The 20,155-nt window shown below is 42.7% G+C and overlaps 2 protein-coding genes and 1 pseudogene across 2 annotated transcripts in view; 2 read left to right on the top strand and 1 right to left on the bottom strand.

Annotated features, from left to right (window-relative positions):
• Positions 1 to 1,151: 1,151 nt before the first annotated feature.
• Positions 1,152 to 1,269, bottom strand: LOC126189207 (5S ribosomal RNA; annotated as a pseudogene).
• A 3,985-nt stretch (positions 1,270 to 5,254) lies between these two features.
• Positions 5,255 to 5,809, top strand: LOC126188490 (uncharacterized). Its single transcript, XM_049930093.1, has one exon. The coding sequence runs from the start codon at positions 5,255 to 5,257 to the stop codon at positions 5,807 to 5,809; it is 555 nt and encodes a 184-aa protein (XP_049786050.1).
• A 6,772-nt stretch (positions 5,810 to 12,581) lies between these two features.
• The window catches only part of LOC126187867 (calpain-C), a 439,586-nt gene continuing 432,012 nt past the window's right edge, over positions 12,582 to 20,155 (top strand). The window contains exon 1 of the mRNA XM_049929190.1: positions 12,582 to 12,768. The gene's annotated coding sequence lies outside the window, so the exon portion shown is untranslated. The remainder of the gene's footprint in view (positions 12,769 to 20,155) is intronic.

The raw sequence follows: 20,155 nt of genomic DNA, 5'->3' as shown, positions 1-20,155 counted from the left end.
TGATGCATCCAATAGTGGCTGCATTTAATGTTATATGCCATGGCGAAGAGGTCTTCCAAAAATGCAGTTACGAACTGTTGAGGTATGAGAATGTGCCTCACCATTTGCTTTCAATATGTCTCGGTTGTATTGGATGTGTCAGTGGTTCTTTTTGTCCTGAGCATGATGTAGTGGAATTGCTTTTAAAGACTTTTCTCTGTGAGACTACACATTTTTGCCAAACACTCAAACATGCACTTCACTAGTAAATCGAAAGTCTATGCCAGTAAAAGTTCGCTTATGCGAACGAGTGCTGATATTCAGAAATAATGTTTTGCTGCTGTAAGTAGAACGTTACGTTTTACCTAATCATTTCCGTTTTTGTGCTTGCGAACCATCAACAGATCTCAGATTTTCATTTTTATTTTACAGTTGCACATGATTTGTTTGTAGCAGCTGCCTTCACAAAATTGATTTGTTTTATCTGCTTCTTCTTCTTGTGGTTGAGACTTTTGGCCATAAATATAATTTTTCTGTAATTGGTATGGCAGTAATGTCACAGTACAGTATAGTATAGCACACTGAGGCTCAGCTATTTTCAGATTTGAAACGTAGCTGGTTGGTACATAAAGTTGAAGGACACTGCTATCACGTCAGCAAGTTTCTAGTACGCCTGATCTGGCTGAAACATAGCCAGAAAAGTTACTGCTTTATCAGTGACCTAACGATTATTGCAATATCTCTAACAGATGGGTTGGCAAAACTGATGTCTACTGGTGAGTTGGGTAATGACTGCCCAAGAAAATCCACTGGCTCTGCTTTTGATTATCCATTTTTGTCACTGTTTTATTCTAAAATGCCCTGGCACAAGATACTTTGATCCTAGATGCTAGCTACTTTTACTCTGTCCTTCGACTGAAATTGTATCTGACTTGTTGTAAAGAGGAACTGTGTTTATTAACTTAACTCCTCCAGAACAGGCCATGAAGGCACAACGGCACCGACCGGCCGCCGTGTCATCCTCAGCCCATTGGCGTCACTGGATGCGGATATGGAGGGGCATGTGGTCAGCACACCGCTCTCACGGCCGTATGTGTTTCCGAGACCGGAGCCGCTACTTCTCAATCAAGTAGCTCCTCAGTTTGCCTCACTAGGGCTGAGTGCACCCCGCTTGCCAACAGCGCTCGTCAGACCGGATGGTCACCCATCCAAGTGCTAGCCCAGCCCGACAGCGCTTAACTTCGGTGATCTGACGGGAACCAGTGTTACTCCTGCGGTAAGGCCGTTAGCACTGTGTTGATAGTGACGTAAAAAATTATTTTCGAGAGATAACGATATTTCTCATGTATTGTGTGAACTTGGTAAGCTATTCACTGTCGAAAATACTGCTCAAGTAACTAGAAATTTAAAGTCTTGGGTTATTGTGAACTGTGAATGATGTGCACTGTTAGACAACATATTAGTTTGCCATAAATAATGTATTTTTATCTGATCAACTGTTAAAACTCAAAGTGTCACAAAGAAGCAGTTACATTACTGACTTCCAGGTTTTTGGGATTGTGTGTAAATAAACATTCTGTGTAAATCAGAGTTTACAAAAAAAATCTTCCAGTTTTAACAAGTACATCATACTCATTATCCTTATTCATCAAAATAATTTTTTGTAAATTATTGGAATTTTCTTCACTGTTAACCTTTTCTTAATCATGATCCCTCAGTCAGTTGCAATATTGGTTTGGTTTGAAACAGTGAAACCAAAATTTTTCATGAGGCATGCTAATTATACAGAATGTGACTATATTCATTCTCACTGCAGTACTAGTATGTATGACTTTTGGCTAAAGATGCAATTAGTAAATTGTATCTTCTTTAACAAAATGCTGCTTTTCCAAAAGGTAGCTGAAGAACATAAAGCTGTGTTATGCTTTAAATAGCCTGTAATTGTTCCCTGTCTTCCAATCACTGAATTACTAATAAAAATATGTTTTAGGGGTGTTGTCGGTGGAATGGAATGCCTAGTGAGCTTTTCTGGGCAGATATGTTTCGGCTGCCAGCATTGTTTCTGATCAGTTTCTTGTTTTTAGGCACATGAAACAGGCCAATTTTGCAGGTGATGAATTACTATTGATTTTCCTGTGATACATTACACAGTTTGTCTGTCTCGTTTGTTCACTCAGAATACAGTACAGATATAAATGTCATTAATACGAAATTAGACTCTATATTATTAATATCCTCAAAACTAATCGTTTGCAAATGGTGCTGTTTTCTTATTGACATGCCTACACAACTTCCTCTGTATAAAGATAGCACAATGCACAACATATATAACTATTCGTCCAGCGACTTCTGTAACAGACGTGAAAGTCACGGCTTGATTGTGATAATGCTGCATCAGATTTCCTTGTTAAGTGTTGAGCAGGTACAGACATTTATGAAGGATACTCAAACGAAATGAGCAACATTGGTCTTACACATAGTCAGCAGTTTATTTTTAAATTTAAATACATAATTACCGACACAGAAGACAGGCAAACTGTTTTCGGAGCGATAACAGTTTCCGAAAGCAACCGCTCTCTTCCCTAGCGACATAACACTGTGTCGTCTGCTCTAGCCCCAATATGGCGGTTCCATAGGGAACCTTGGTGTCCAGACCTTCCCTATATAGACCTTGCAGTCAAATTCACAAACGATGTTGTGTCTCCCATTGTAGTTTCAGTGTGACGAGAACTCCCAGAGGGGAAGGACATCATGTTTCTTGTTTTTCAGACGGGTGAGTATTTTTTTCACTGTAAGTTTTTGTTATTCCGTGAAACTATAAAATATGACTGGGAATTTTAAGCAGCTGTGATGGGTAGAGGAGACAATAATAACTGTATTCAAGTACTAAACTACTTCGTAAAAAAATGGAATGAGCGTATGGGATCATTGCCCGGGAGGCCCCATACCGGGAAGTTCGGCCACCAAGTGCAAGTCTTATTTCAGTCGACGCCACAATGGGCGATTTGTGAGCATGAAATGTTGTTGAGGACAACACAACACCCAGTCCCCGAGCGGAGAAAATCTCCAACCCGGCCGGGAATCGAACCCTGGACCGCTTGCACGGGAGGCGAGCGCTTCACCACCCAGCTAAGCAGGTGGTCAGCATCGTAAAACTTTTTGTGTAGCAGTGAGGCATCCATCTTGTCTATCATGTGTTGTTGGGGCAAGTTGGCACCTTGGCTGAGGGGTATGTTGGCATAGACCGCGTAGCGTACGCCTACTTACCCCTCACTCACATTTTTTTTCACATAGGTATTTGCTGACGTTTTTTAGCTACGTTCTGATACATTTCGTTGAAGGTTTGCCATGAAAGACGGAACGAGCAAAGCATACTGCTCAGAACGTAAAGAATGCTATACGTGCTCGCATTATCGACAAAAGAAGCCTAGCAGCCACAGATGAAGAAGTCAGCATCCCTGTACGGAGCCAAAAGCGAGAGAATGTGATGCTTCCAGTGATGAAGTCCCTGATGTTCTAAGTGGATATAAAACTCCTAGGAAGGTATGTATCTGCCAAGTAACATAACTTTAAAAAAATACACTCCTGGAAATGGAAAAAAGAACACATTGACACCGGTATGTCAGACCCACCATACTTGCTCCGGACACTGCGAGAGGGCTGTACAAGCAATGATCACACGCACGGCACAGCGGACACACCAGGAACCGCGGTGTTGGCCGTCGAATGGCGCTAGCTGCGCAGCATTTGTGCACCGCCGCCGTCAGTGTCAGCCAGTTTGCCGTGGCATACGGAGCTCCATCGCAGTCTTTAACACTGGTAGCATGCCGCGACAGCGTGGACGTGAACCGTATGTGCAGTTGACGGACTTTGAGCGAGGGCGTATAGTGGGCATACGGGAGGCCGGGTGGACGTACCGCCGAATTGCTCAACACGTGGGGCGTGAGGTCTCCATAGTACATCAATGTTGTCGCCAGTGGTCGGGTGCACGTGCCCGTCGACCTGGGACCGGACCGTAGCGACGCACGGATGCACGCCAAGACCGTAGGATCCTACGCAGTGCCGTAGGGGACCGCACCGCCACTTCCCAGCAAATTAGGGACACTGTTGCTCCTGGGGTATCGGCGAGGACCATTCGCAACCGTCTCCATGAAGCTGGGCTACGGTTCCGCACACCGTTAGGCCGTCTTCCGCTCACGCCCCAACATCGTGCAGCCCGCCTCCAGTGGTGTCGCGACAGGCGTGAGTGGAGGGACGAATGGAGACGTGTCGTCTTCAGCGATGAGAGTCGCTTCTGCCTTGGTGCCAATGATGGTCGTATGCGTGTTTGGCGCCGTGCAGGTGAGCGCCACAATCAGGACTGCATACGACCGAGGCACACAGGGCCAACACCCGGCATCATGGTGTGGGGAGCGATCTCCTACACTGGCCGTACACCACTGGTGATCGTCGAGGGGACACTGAATAGTGCACGGTACATCCAAACCGTCATCGAATCCATCGTTCTACCATTCCTAGACCGGCAAGGGAACTTGCTGTTCCAACAGGACAATGCACGTCCGCATGTATCCCGTGCCACCCAACGTGCTCTAGAAGGTGTAAGTCAACTACCCTGGCCAGCAAGATCTCCGGATCTGTCCCCCATTGAGCATGTTTGGGACTGGATGAAGCGTCGTCTCACGCGGTCTGCACGTCCAGCACGAACGCTGGTCCAACTGAGGCGCCAGATGGAAATGGCATGGCAAGCCGTTCCACAGGACTACATCCAGCATCTCTACGATCGTCTCCATGGGAGAATAGCAGCCTGCATTGCTGCGAAAGGTGGATATACACTGTACTAGTGCCGACATTGTGCATGCTCTGTTGCCTGTGTCTATGTGCCTGTGGTTCTGTCAGTGTGATCATGTGATGTATCTGACCCCAGGAATGTGTCAATAAAGTTTCCCCTTCCTGGGACAATGAATTCACGGTGTTCTTATTTCAATTTCCAGGAGTGTAGTTATGTAAACTTTTCCCTGTGGGCCTATTGAACTCCAAGGCCTTATATCTAGCTGCTACGTATGCTTGTCATAATATCAGGTTCGCAACTGAGGACATACTTCGTATTATGTGTTACAGGTTTTCTCCCTCGAACAGGAGTATCTGTTATGTGAATACCTTAAGAAAGCCTCAGATATTTATTTCGGCTTAAGCCCGAAGGAGGTTAGAAAATTTGCTTTTCAGTACCACCAAAAATGACCAAAAATGATATACCACTTTCTTGGGACAAAAAAAAATGGTGGGACCTGAGAGGTACACATATTTTATGAAGAGCCATCAGAGTTTATCCATCCGAACACCTGAAGCCACAAGCCTAGCCAGGGCCACCAGTTTTAATGAAGTAAAGGTGAACAATTTCTTCAGTTTGCTTAAAAAGATTTTGGATAGACTGACGTTGCAAGCCCAGGATATATGGAATATGTACGAAACGGGGACTACAACTATACAGGAACTAGACAGAGTGGTAACACGGAAAGATTTGAAACAAATTGGAAGGGTAACCTCTGCTGAAAGAAGTAGTCTCGTAGCCCTTGCAACATGTGTACCAGCTGGAGATAATGCTGTCCCTCCATTCTTCATGTTTCCTAGAGCAAAATACAAACCACATTTTGTTCGAGACGCTCCAGCTGGTTCTAACGGTGATGCCAACAAGTTAGGCTGGATAGTAGAAACAAATTTTATTAAGTTCTCCAAGCACCTCATTCGCTATTCTAGAAGTTCGAAGGGTAGCCCGACACTTCTACTTTTTGACAACCACGACTCTCATTTGTCTATTGAAACACTTGATTAATTGAAAGAAAGTGGGGTGGTTGTCCTATCATTTTCTCCACATTGTAGTCATAAATTGCAGCTTCTGGGCCTGAATGTGTTTGGCCCACTTAAAAAATATATCAGTATGCGATGCTTGGATGACTAATCATCCTGGTCAAACGATTTCAATTTATCACATATCTAGGGGCATACAGCTTTTCCGCTTGCAACAACCCCATCCATTATAGCCGCAGGGTTTAGAGCATGCGGGAGTTGCCCTTTCGATCCTGCCATCTTTCATGAATTCGACTTTCTGCCATCTTCTGTCACTGCTCGCCCGCCTCCTGATGGCGTCCAGACTGTGAATGCCGACGTTGTAACTGAACCGCCTCCTCAGTATAGTCCTTCCATCTCCTCTTCCACTGATGCACCTACGCGAAGAACACAATCATCGTCCCGAAATGTAGCACCAGAAGAAATTCGCCTTTTTCCAAAAGCAGGCCCACGAAAACTGTCTAACCGTGGCAAGATAAGGAGACACACTATCTTGACAGACACTCCTACCAAAAATGTAAAGGCAAAAAGTAAGCAAGTGTCAATTAGTAGGTCTGTTTTAGAGAAGGCAGGCAAAAGGGCTGCAACTCAAAAAAAGAGGAAGGGAAAACTATCTCGGGGAATCTGAATACGAAACGTCAGATATAATAAGCTATGGTGATTCTGAGGATAGCCTCGACTTCTCACTACGTACAGACACTGAAGAGGAATACGAGCCCAGGTCTCCACCATCTCGAGAATGCCCACCAACACCGACTACCAAAGAGAACAGCATGAATGTAGTTCAAGAAGACAGTTCGGAGCAGTGTCATGTGGAAGACTTCGTGATGGTGAAGATAGTGCACGTCTGTATCGTGGAAAGATATAGGAAATTGATGGTGATGAAATATTTGTTTCACAATGGTGAAAGAAAACAAATTTTGGAGATGACCTGACATTCCTGACTCGATTTGGTATAACAGAAGCAAAATTGAGGGAAAACGAAAACCACCAGTTCGTACTTTCTTGGAGGACATGAAGTTGCGATTCTATAATTTCGTTGCTATCTTTTATTTTATTATCATGTAACTTTTTTATGTTCATTTACTGAGTTAATAATATTTTAATATTGTTGCCATTTTGACAGACACTAATACAAAATGTACAAGCAATTGAAAAATCTAAAAGTGGGAAAGTGTCAACACCATTTGTCCTTGATATTGTACTGAAATAAAAGAGTCTCAGTCACTAACTTGTGTGTATTCCTCAGAACCTGTTAACCATGCCAACTTATCCCAGCACGTGTGCCAACTTGTCCCTCATGTGGGGTTAATTGGCATAGATGTAACGTTTTAGTAAACTTTTTTTGCGATTCCTGCATGCAATTCTAAGTGATATTTTCACCATTAATTAATAGTTAAAGGATACCACTATCTGCAGCATCGATCATATAAGCGGAAAGCACTATAGGAAGAAATAGAAAAATCGTAAGGTAAAAACTATGCCAACTAGCCTCGGTCTGTGCGGTATAGGATCCATACGAGATACAATAAACTGATGGGATATCGAAAAAATTCAAAATAAAGTTCTGTTGGTTGACCTTGTTCAGTTCCAGCGTTCACGTCGATACAGAACTGTTGTCGATGGGCTAAGACGAGTGCAGGATATGATTTATCATCACTCCAGATGTGGCTTATGGGTCGGTTAGAACCACATCATCTGCGGGCAATACAAAGTTCAGCAATGCAGTACCGTGCTGGATAATCCACTGATAGAACTAAACGCTGGGTTCAAAATTATTTGGCCTTATTTCTTACAGCGTTTTTTGGGATGTGATGTAACTGCAGTCATACCAGTATTCTACATACTGTATTCTTCGAAGAGTGCTTTTCATAAGTTAGTTGTCGACTGCTTATCGTTGAAGCATATGATCTAGAATTATCTATTCCTACTCTGCGGATCGTTCTTTGTCGTGATCCTTCTGCCACTCCTGTATGGTATGGACAACCTACTACCCTGTAAATTTCTTCCAGTTAGACTGGCGTTTGTTGCTAATTTTTTTCCGTATATTCGTTTGGCTTTCTAGGTGCTACAGACGGTAACACGCTTGATGCAAGTTATTGTAATGAGTAAAGTTCCATTTTCGACAACCATGTATCATAGGAAAGCATGGTAAATTCCAATGTGCGTTGTTTTGTTAGTAAATGTGGCAGCAGTATTTCATTATGAAACAAAAGCAGCTAACAAACAAGTGCCTCGCACTCGCTGCTCGTTCGCCATCTCGTTCCACGTCAAATATTCATTTATCACTACTGTTACGTTATTTCTAAACGTTCAGTTCACAACCATTTGCCGTCTGTATAATTTAGACCTGCAGTTTTGAAACACTCTCCACATTATGCAATGCTGAGCGAAATTATATAATTTGCTAAAAACCTTTTTCTCCCTCGTGTACTAGCACACATTCGTAGGATAAAACATTTTATCCATTTGAGAACGAGATGAAGGGAATAATAAAATGCCTTCATTACATGCTTCTGGTAAGCGGCTGCGTGTGCAGTATAGAAAAAGAAGAAGAAGAAGGAAACGGAACGGACAACTACAACCCAACTGCATAAGAGCTGTATATTTGATCTCTTAAACTGTTCGGGAAGTAATTTTTTATGACATAGTTCACACATATCAGTGGATTCGGAAATGTGTGTGTAGGTTTAAAACAATATTTCAACTCAAATATGAGCCACTCGTAAACATTTATGTGGGGTTAAATATTGCAATACGTTTTACGAAGCTACACAATTTTATTTTAATGAAAGGCGATCTATTTCAGTCATGAATCTGACCGTCTTCGGGTTCCAAAAAGGTATTCAGCCGTGCATTGCACAATAGTAATGCCAAATGAAACTGTCCAAATGTTCCATTCTTAATACAGCTGCCTATGTGTAACATTTGCTTCTTGCAAACATCAAACACACTTGTGCTGTGTATTATACAATACAGTTTTTAAAATTCATGAAGTTGTCCAGCACCTCCGACACAAAATATTTATACTTGGTATTAATAGTTTAACATTCACGAATTTAGTGAAAGCAGGACTATTTCATCTCCAGGCAAAGAAAAATCAAATTCATATATTTAATAATGTAGTGTGCGAGAAATATCAACCGATAAGGATTTATTTCCGTATTTATTTGACGTATTTTACAGATCACGAGCATATGCTCCAGTACCAAAACAATTAAAACATAAATCTTACTATCGAATTCAAACAGAAGTGCAGAAAATTAAAACAGACGTGTAGAGACAATTTTGATACAGTCTTGCCTTTGAACTATTCTACAGGCACTCTCATGTATTGTTGGAACCAAAATAAAATTGGTTTTATAGTTATTCAAAAAACACAAAGTTTGTATTATGGCAAGTGTAGATGTAGCTTTAACTAATTCCTATATTCATAAATGTATGAACTGAAGTATGCGAACCTGCTTCAGAATCCTAATAGTTTTATCTAGCATACAATGCGAATGGATTAATTAGTAGAATTTTATCGCCAGTAAAGTGATAACATTAATGGTTGGTCTTAAAAAACAGCTTATGATTACATATGAGTAAAAAAAAGTCTTATCTTTTAGATGTGAGTAAAAAATATCGTATAAGAACGTTATATATTATGCTATGAGACTCCGATGTGTTCGATTATATTTTTATGACAATAGACCTATTTCGGCCTGACTGCTATGTTTAGATTGTATCAGTTGGTCTTGATAACCACATGATATCGCTGTCTTAGCTGTTGTCTCTACTGTATAAGTTTGCTCCTTTGATGTCAGTGGTGTCGTAGTTAAACTTTAGCTGGAGCAGTTAATTCCGAAGTCGCCGAATTATGAAAGTTTACTTCATAAGGACGTTGCTTGACAGGCGTATTGACAGTTGAGTCAATATGAAATAAACTTTCATAATTCGACAACTTCACAAATAGCGGCTCTGGCTAAAGTTTAATGCTTACTATAGCTATCAAAGGAGCAAACTTATACAGTAGTGGCAGCAGCTAAGACAGCGATATCACATGGCCAGCAATTAAGACAGCGATATCAGAGCGATGTTGGAAGTGTCGTGTGGCTAGGGCCTCCCGTCGGGTAGACCGGTCGCCTGGTGCAAGTCTCTTCAGTTGATGCCACTTCGGCGACGTGCATGTCGATGGGGATGAGATGATGGTGACGAAGACAACACAACACCCAGTCCCTGAACGAAGAAAACCCCCAACCCAGCCGGGAATCGAACCCGGGCTCCTTTGTGTGGCAGTCTGCCGCGTGAGCGATGTTAAGACCACCTGATATAACCTAATCGAACACAACAGTGTCTTGGTCTAATAACATAATATATATTGTCCATATACAGACATCAAAAAAGTTTTGCATCACCCTGGTTTCCAGAACTTCTGAAGATAGACGTTGACTGTGGATATTCTATCACAGACGCAGTCCTTTTGACTGTTCAGAGATGTCACTAAACCTTCCCAAAGATGTAAACAACCACGCATGAGCAACGCCTATTAGACAGAGTGGTCCCGACAGCCGATCTGTTCTAGTTATTCCACCAGGGAGGAGGTACACCGCTCATGTTGTCTGTAGTTCGACCATGCCTAGACGGTCAATATCGCGGTTCGATGGCGTCCGCATTGTTACTTTGTGCCAGGAAGGGCTCTCAACAAGGGAAGTGTCCAGGCGTCTCGGAGTGAACCAAAGCGATGTTGTTCGGACATGTAGGAGAAACAGAGAGACAAGAGCTGTCGATGACATGCCTCGCTTAGGCCGCGCAAGGGCTACTACTGCAGTGGATGACCGCTACGTACGGAATATGGCTCGGAGGAATCCTGACAGCAACGCCACCACGTTGAATAATGCTTTTCGTGCAGCTTTCGGTCAATAGGCTGCGTGATGCGCAACTTCACTCCCGACGTCCATGGCAAGGTCCATCTTTGCAACCACGACACCATGCAGCGCGGTACATATGGGCCCAACAACATGCCGAATGGACCGCTCAGGATTGGCATCACGTTCTCTTCACCGATGAGTGTCGCCTATACCTTCAACAAGACAATCGTTGGACACATGTATGGAGGCAACCCGGTCAGGCTGAACGCCTTAGACACGCTGTCCAGCGAGTGCAGCATCGTGGAAGTTCCCTGCTGTTTTGGGGTGCCATTATCTCAAGCCGACGTACGCCGCTGGTGGTCATGGAAGGCGCCGTAACGGCTGTACGATACGTGAACACCATCCTCCGACCGATAGTACAGCCATATCGTGCACATCTTGTGAATGACTTCCTTCAGGATAACGACATCGCTGGACTAGAGTGGCTAGCATGTTTTCCTGACATGAACCCTATCGAACATGCCTAGGATAGATTGAAAAGGGCTGTTCATGGACGACGTGACCCACTAACCACTCTTAGGGATCTACGCCGAATCGCCGTTGAGGAGTGGGACAATCTGGACCATCAGTGCCCTGATGAACTTGTGGATAGTATGCCACGGCGGATACAGGCATGCATCAATTCAAGAGGACGTGCTACTGGGTATTAGAGGTATAGGTGTGTTCATCAATCTGGACCACCAGCTCTGAAGATCTCGCTGTATGGTGATACAACATACAATGTGTGATTTTCATGAGCAATAAAAAGGGGCGAAATGATGTTCATGTTGATCTCTATTCCAATTTTCTGTACAGGTTCCGAAACTCTCGGAACCGAGGTGATGCAAAACTTTTTTTTGATGTGTGTATATAAATATACGACGCAGCGGGCCCAGATGAGTACAAACAAAAAAAAAGTCTATTTCGAGGACTGTGAGTTTCGAGGCATCTATTGATGACGCGACGAAAGATTAGATGCATAACACTTTATAAAAGAACTCAGACATACACTCTACAAGATCGCTAAACGATAGCATAATACAACTTTAAGCCGACATGTATAAAAAATGGGATTTTTTCACTTGTCATACGAGTTCATAGACCAAGCGTACAAAAATCATTGTTGTCAACATGCATGGGGAAAGAGGAATAGTTCTAATATCACCACAAAGTAGACTACTCACGGATTTAGGTATGATTAAATACGATACACTGAATGTTCCATATTGCGAGACGATTCATTGGAGTCTGTTCGTGATGAGGTTATGTGGAAAAGCAGCGGGACACAATAAGCTATCGTTGACGTAGACGTCACGGGATGCCCGGAATTAACAGGGTTTCAAACATTATAAAGTAAAAAATGCAAATATATCCAAAACAACTTTCAGAGAAAAGACCAGTATTCAATTACGGTGCAACGCTAAACAAGGAGCTAACTGACGGCGTCTCAGTCTAATAATGTAATAATGTTATAGTATTTATTACGTTTTCAGAAGTCTGAAGACCACGTTGTCGTTTAAATGTTTTCGTCGGACTTGTTTTAGGATAATTGTCCGGGTGCTGCCGACAGTTGCTGGTCACAATGAATATTTTTTCCCTCATTCTTGTCAAGTAACGTAATTATAAATTAAGTGTAGCTTGAAGCGGTGGAAATTTCTGAAGGGGCACTTTCAGTAAGATGTCTACGGAACGCGATGTAGAAGTGACATTTAAAGACGGCGGGCAGTCAGCAGTAGCTTCGCGGTACCAGAACGCGACGGCAGAGGGCATCTGCGCAGCCACACAGTAGTTATCTGCCCGGTTGAGGAGTGGGGGGAGACTTGAACGCACGGTAGGAACAGCGGCTTGGAATGCGGCCGACGCGATCGGCTCTGCAGTCTGTTCTGCGCGTCCGTGGCGATGGTTTCGGAGGCGGCGTTAGGCCGTCACGCGTGTGCGTGCTGAGACTGCGTCTGTGCGCAAGCTGTCAAAGTTCCGTGGGCGCGACCTACCTTCCACGAACAAGCCGCTACCGTCGACTTTACTCGCCAGTTGAAAGGATTGCACCGAAACAGTTAAGTGTCTCGACCATGATACTAAAATAAATAAATACAAGGAAAAGCACCGCGATGCATAGCCGTACATACATATTTATAATAACATGTCGAAATGTTAAGTGCATAAATACAAACAATTTGCAGAAAAGTGTTGCTGGAGTCGCCATGCTTTCTTTACTTTCGCATGTTACATTGTCGATTGCAAAATGTTCATATTTAGTTGTCTCTCAGTTCCATGGAAGTGGTCCTCGTTTGATGCGGTGTTCCATTTGCGAAGAAGATTTTCAGTTCCCTCCAATGGACTGCAGAACTGTAAGGAACAGATACTGCCGTATGCATTTCAGTTACGCCACAGCTTACATCCTTTGTGAAAAAATACAGAACGTGCCGAAGACCGTGTTTGACAAACGCTGTGTCAGTGGGAAAACTAGCTTTTAAGTTGAAAAACAAGAAGTTATGTTTCTCAAAATGCTTAGTACACAAAGTACGATGTCTTCTGCTGACTTCACTAGAGACAAAAATCGACTATAGTGATGTTTTCATCTATGTGATGCTTGTGACTAATTCAAGAGGGAAAACTACATTTTTGGGTTTTATGCAAAATGTCAATGAACACGAAAAGAATTAACAAATCGGATACACACTTAGCGATTTTGTGTACCTGTTGGCAAAGTTATACATTCTGTACTGAACTCGCATTGTAAAACAGTCCTCTGATCTGCAACACAAATAATGTGTCTGTGCAGGACGGATCTTACTCGCAAAACGCTCATTTCCAGGCCTAATTGTTTCAGAATGATTTAATTCTGGAGTTTAGATAGATCTGAGGAATTAACAGACATGTCGAGACGAACATGTCACAAATTTTTTGTGAATGATCGAATATGATTCAGCACCGATACATAATAAATTTGCTCTACCGAAACTTTTAATCAGAGGAGTGATCAGGAAACATGCCGTTATTCCATCACATCGGCAAAACCTGAGAGATCATATCATTTGTCGTAATATGCATTCACTTAATGTCACCGCGTTTGTAGCGCGGTTACCCAGATGTCTCTGCGTACGCTGTAGTTAGTCAGATCTTGTGTTTACGATCTCTACGGGGGCGACGTGTAAAATGCTATAGAATAATCCTAGATTTTTCACTTAAAACTGGCTCTTGAATCTATGTGAGTCGGACCTCACAGGAGAGTTCGCGTCTGTCTCCAGGCGTCTATCAGTTCAAGTTTCTTGGCATATCCGCGACACTCTGCCGCGAATCCAAAACGCCTGTGAGCATTCATGTTGATCTTCTTTGTATATGTTGAATATCCCCTGTCAGTCCTGTCTGACAGGGATCCCACACATTTGAGGATGGTTCTCATGAGTGTTTTACAATCAGTCTCCTTTAAAGCCTTTCTTCCTCCTTGAACCCTTTATTAATGTTTGACGGAATATTCGTGCAGCAAACCAAAGTAGCTTACAATATACAGCCTCGCAACGATGAAAGGTCTCCATCAGTACTCTACACGTCTACGTACTGTGCGGAGGACGTTATGCACATAGTGTTCCTGCATCTATCGACAACCTCCACTTTGAGACTTGTACTAAAACAATGTTTTGGTTTTTGCTTTTTGCTTCCAGAGAAGGCCACAGATTCACTAAAAGTCCCACATACAATTTACACAGACTTTATTTGGTGGTGTGAATTCATCTGGTAATGGTATAATCATCCTACAGGCTTAATGGAAATAGTAATTGTGACTGGTTATAGTAATTCATTATTTGATTCCTCTGGATAGATTCGCAAGTTTATTTTAAGAGTTCGCAAAATATGTTGATCTAACGCATCATACATTTCCGGGTGTTTCTGAAGGACGTAACGCATTGAAATGTCTAGCGTAGACTATTCTTCAGCAGCATTTTTTTCACATGACAGGTGGTGATGAAAGCCGTCTTGGAAGTTTGTAAAACAAGATTTTAGCATCTTGTCGGTAAATGAAAGCGACTCCACCAACAGTAACTTTTTTTTTAAGCCTCTCCAACTCTGGGTTCTTTTGTACTAGTGCACAATCTGTACAAAATCTTAGACTTGCTTGTACAGCTCCTTTTGTTCCTAATAGTCAGTAACAAGGCCTTGCCAAACTGACGCTTTGCGATGAAGTAACGGACAGAGGACTACTTAAACAATCGGGTCTCCTGAGTGGTTCTAACATAGAATCAGCAGACAAAATAGCGCGGATCAATGACGTAAATTACTATTTCTTCACTCAAACTGATAGTTATTCGCGGAACGAAAGGAGTTTCCTGAAGCGATAAGCGATATAATGTGTAGTATGTTTCGCGTAGCGCTCTTGCAAAACTTAGCAACAGATTTTAATAAAAATCGCTCGGTGAAATGAGTGATAGCTCTCTTTAAACGTGGGTGAATTTTAGGCTATGCATATAAAAAAGAAAAAGAACACGACAGGTATCATATTATAGAATACTGGTGAACATCTTGAACACATCACACCGTGTAAATACTTAGCGGTAGTATTAACAAGTGATATTAAACGGGGCGATCACGTAGAACCAGAATTAGAAGAGGCGAACGGTAGACTTACAGTCGTTAGGAAGGTTCTGGGAAAGTAAAATGCATCTGTAAATGAACTCGCATTCAAGACGCTAGTGTGACCAATTCGAGAGTACTGTTCCAATGTTTGGAGTCCTTACCTAATGTGCATAACAATAGATATCGAACGAATTCAGAGACCCACTGCTAGGATCGTAACAGATTTGTGTAGCCCTTACAAAAGTGTAGCAGAAATGCTCGAGGAACTTAATACTGGGATTTTTGTAAGAAGGTGGTAGTTGTCGTGAATGTCTGTCAAGATATGTCCACACGATACCTCTGTCCTTGTGCGCAGTCGCACAGAAATAAAAGGGCATGCACACAAATTTATGAAAAGAGCGCATGTACGTATGGGCTCACGTGTCCACATGTTGCTTCATTGCATAAGCAGTCTGCTATTGATCTCCTTCTCTGCTCGAGAGCTTGTGCTGCGTTTATTGTGATGAAAAGGCGACAGAAAAACAAAGCGCAAAAGCGACTGTAGGCAAAGAGGTATCAAAATAAGAGAGGAACGAGAAATAAAAAGTGACAAAGATTTTTTTTTCAAATTTCAGAAGGAAGTCGCAGCGAGATTTTAGATTATCTGCTGAGGAAACTTCAGTGAGAAGACTGACAAGATTTCGTTAGTTAGTAACTGGCGACTTATATATCATTCTGAATAATTTATTTCGAATTTCGAAACAAAGCATGTCAGTGGTTATTCCTGAAACTGAGAAATACTTACTTGGGATTCTTAGTCATTATGTGAAGGTTAATTAACTGCGTCGCGTGTATTCTATTTTATGAAAAAGTTGTTTACATAACTTTAGTCTTGTAAAATTATGCAGGGTGTAAAGGGTATAAGTGCAGACATTTTTATATGTGGTACCTTCAATGTACACACATCAGTGAGTTGGTTGTTTTTTCTCTGTCGAACAGTCTTCCCATAAACACATTAACAAACTTTACGACCTGACGTTATCTGCATGGTCGTTACTGGACCACTAACTTGTAAGCGGACTATGCCTATCGATACAGACTTACCTCTTGCGTCCACGTGTCACACTTCAACACCCGACTAATCGCCCAGGGGAAAATAAACATTAATACACTACTGGCCATTAAAATTGCTACACCACGAAGATGACGAGCTACAGACGCGAAATTTAATAGACAGGAAGAAGATGCTGTGATATGCAAATGATTAGCTTTTCAGAGCATTCACACAAGGTTGGCGCCGGTGGCGACACCTACATCGTGCTGACATGAGAAAAGTTTCCAACCGATTTCTCATACAGAAACAGCAGTTGACCGGCGTTGCCTGGTGAATCGTTGTTGTGATGCCTCGTGCAAGGAGGAGAAATTCGTACCATCGTGTTTCCGACTTTGATAAAGGTCGGATTGTAGCCTATCGCGATTGCGGTTTATCGTATCGCGACATTGCTGCTCGCGTTGGTCGAGATCCAATATACTGTTAGCAGAGTATGGAATCGGTGGGTTCAGGAGGGTAATACGGAACGCCGTGCTGGATCCCAACGGCCTCGTATCACTAGCAATCGAGATGACAGGCATCTTATCTACATGGGTGTAACGGACCGTAGAGCCACGTCTCGATCCCTGAGTCAACAGATGGGGACGTTTGCAAGACAACAACCATCTGCATGAACAGTTAGACGACTTTTGCAGCAGCTTGGACTATCAGCTTGGAGACCATGGCTGCGGTTACCCTTGATGCTGCATCACAGACAGGAGCGCCTGCGATGGTGTATACTCAACGATGAACCTGGATGCACGAATGGCAAAACGTCATTTTTTCGGATGAGTCCAGGTTCTGTTTACAGCATCATTATGGTCGCATCAGTGTTTGGCGACGTCGTGGTGAACGCACATTGGAAGCGTGTATTCGTCATCGCCATACTGGCGTATCACCCGGCTTGATGGTATGGGGTGCCATTGGTTACACGTCTCGGTCACCTCTTGTTCGCATTGACGGCACTTTGAACAGTGGACGTTACATTTCAGATATGTTACGACCCGTGGCTCTACTCTTCATTCATTGCTGGCCGGTGTGCCTTGCGGTTCTAGGCGCTTCAGTGTGGAACCGCGTGACCGCTACGGTCACAGGTTCGAATCCTGCCTCGGGCATGGATGTGTGTGATGTCCTTAGGTTAGTTAGGTTTAATTAGTTCTAAGTTCTAGGCGACTGATGACCTAAGAAGTTAAGTCACATAGCGCTCAGAGCCATTTGAACCATACTCTTCTTTGGATCCCTGCGAAACCCTACATTTCAGCAGGATAATGCACGACCGCATGTTGCAGGTCTTGTACGGGCCTTTCTGGACACAGAAAATGTTCGACTGCTGCCCTGGCCAGCACATTCTCCAGATCTCTCACCAACTGGTCAATGGTGGCCGAGCAACTGGCTTGTCACAATACGGCAGTCACTACTCTTGATGAACTGTGGTATCGTGTTGAAACTGCATGGGCAGCTGTACCGGTACACGCCATCCAAACTCTGTTTGACACAATGCCCAGGCGTATCAAGGCCGTTATTACGGCCAGAGGTGGTTGTTCTGGGTACTGATTTCTCAGGATCTATGCACCCAAATTGCGTGAAAATGTAATCACATGTCAGTTCTCGTATAATATATTTGTCCAATGAATACCCGTTCATCATCTGCATTTCTTCTTGGTGTAGCAATTTTAATGGCCAGTAGTGTAGTTTGCTCTTGCCACACATATTGGAGGTACTGACCAATCTAAAAACGTAAGACTTGTAGTGGCTGTAGTTAGTAGCCTGAAATTGACGTAAATATTGATGTAATGTCGTTCAATACAATGTCCTCAGTTGTCAACAGAAATATCTGCAGTTGTGCCAGTTACACTTCGTATGTAGTTTAACATCCTCGGGCTCGACAAATATGGGAATTCCGCAGACACCCAAATCCTCTAGAAGGGTAGCTGTGTTTTTGACGTTTGAATTTTTGGCACCCTCAGTGCGCTTCATTTCTATTTCTGATAGTTTTTTTGGTGCTATACACATACCCTAACATTTCGTTTGTTCAGATGCCAGGCTCCTCAGTAATTGCTATTAAGTTATCATAGCAAGAATATTCATTCACAATTTTCATACACACGTTTCGTAAGTTTCTGGCTTATTCTTCTCTTTTTCCTACTTCGAAATTTATGGCAGTTTGTTCTTTGCAGCAATATGAGGCATTTTACCTAATATTTGACGTTCAGGCCATCACACCTCAAAGTATTATTCAAAGAATCTTTATAAGCGGCATTCCAAACGACTTTTCTTTGTCTGTATTCATCTATAAATTTAAATGTGCTTCCTTTGGAGTCAACAGACATTACTGCACATAAATCGCCTCGCAACATAAGCTCAATACAATGCAGAATGAAACACACATGAGTCTCAGCTGCCTGTCGTTTGTTAAAAAGCACAAAGGATCCCACCGAAGGCGCTTCACACACGGCTTCCATTTCTAGGAAATTACGCGTACACAATTGCACTTGTGTAGTTACGCTGTTGGAATAGTATGCGCATGCGCTAAGTTGAACGGGACAAAAAGCTACCATGTGGACGCGCCTTTAGGTACATTTAGCGCACCTCTACTGGAAGAAAAAAGTGTGACCCTCATGCTGCCTCCATCTTATATCTGGCATAGAGATCATGGGAAGAAAAGAGATTAGGGCATATTTCCTTCGCTCAATACACGAATCAAACAGGAAAGAAAATCGCCCTTGCTGGTACGCCAAATCCTCACTATGGGGCTTGCGGAGTACTCGTGCGGCTGTAGGTAGATCCAGTGTCAGATACTGAGCGAGGTAACGCACTGATTGAGGAAATGGATTCGCATTATGAAGTGACAGCCTTTATCTCCCCTAATGGCCATGCTGATTCAGACTTTACGAGTAATTCCATCTCCATCAATCGAATTCCCTGGTACAAAACAACTTCAAACGCCTTTGTTAAATACTTGACAGTAAGCATGTAAGCGAGAAAAAGTTTAGAAAAGGATTGAACTTATGTTTAAAGATTGTTGGAAGTCGCCAAGTGCTCTCATTATCAAACATTGGGCGAGTGTAGTCTGACTAATTCGCACTCTGGTTTAGCAAAAGCTAGTTTTTCACGCATCTCGATGTTCATGACTTCATATCGCCTGAAGTATATACACAATTACACAATTTTGCAGGCACAGTCGGTGGTATATGTGGATACTGTTCGCAAAATGTGTTGCGAATGGTTAGTATTATAGAAGTGATAAACTAAAATGTCATGCTAATGTTGAAGTTTTACTGCGTGAGCAGCGAAAATGTAGTAAGCGATGAACTTATTTCCTTTCATTACTTTACGGGCAGTGTCAACGAGAAAAACTTTTGTAAAGCTTCGGAATTATGTTTAAAGTTTGTTCGAAGTTGCCAAGTGCTCTCCCTCTCTCTCTCAAATACTGTATGAATATATTCTGGGTAATTTTTGCGCTGAGTTACTCTGCCTCAACACATACGAGTGTAAACAATTTTTAACTGTTCCACTTGTCACACTGTGTTATTCCTTTAATATAAGATAATACCACTTACTGAGAAGGCTATAAAAGCGTTTAAAATTTTTAAATTCGGTCGTAATTATGAGAAAAACTAGAACTCAAATTTTTATTGCCCCTATAAGCCGTTAGATACGCAACCTGTAACCGGCAGTGAGCACTGTGCACCGTGTTACCCGTTTAGTAACACAGGTACCAGGTGATGGAGTGTGGAAGCCCGGGCTTCCTCTGCATTCTAAACGTTGACGCTCTCATGTGTTCCCAAAAGCTGCTGAC

This window comes from Schistocerca cancellata, chromosome 5 (assembly GCF_023864275.1).
Source record: "Schistocerca cancellata isolate TAMUIC-IGC-003103 chromosome 5, iqSchCanc2.1, whole genome shotgun sequence".
Taxonomy (NCBI): Eukaryota; Metazoa; Arthropoda; class Insecta; order Orthoptera; family Acrididae; genus Schistocerca; species Schistocerca cancellata.
The sequence above is the reverse complement of the archived record's forward strand: the minus strand, read 5'-3'. Positions and strand labels throughout refer to the sequence as shown.

Coding starts and splice junctions, on each gene's coding strand:
- LOC126188490 (XM_049930093.1), top strand. CDS start 5,255: ATGGTGGGACCTGAGAGGTACACATATTTTATGAAGAGCCATCAGAGT.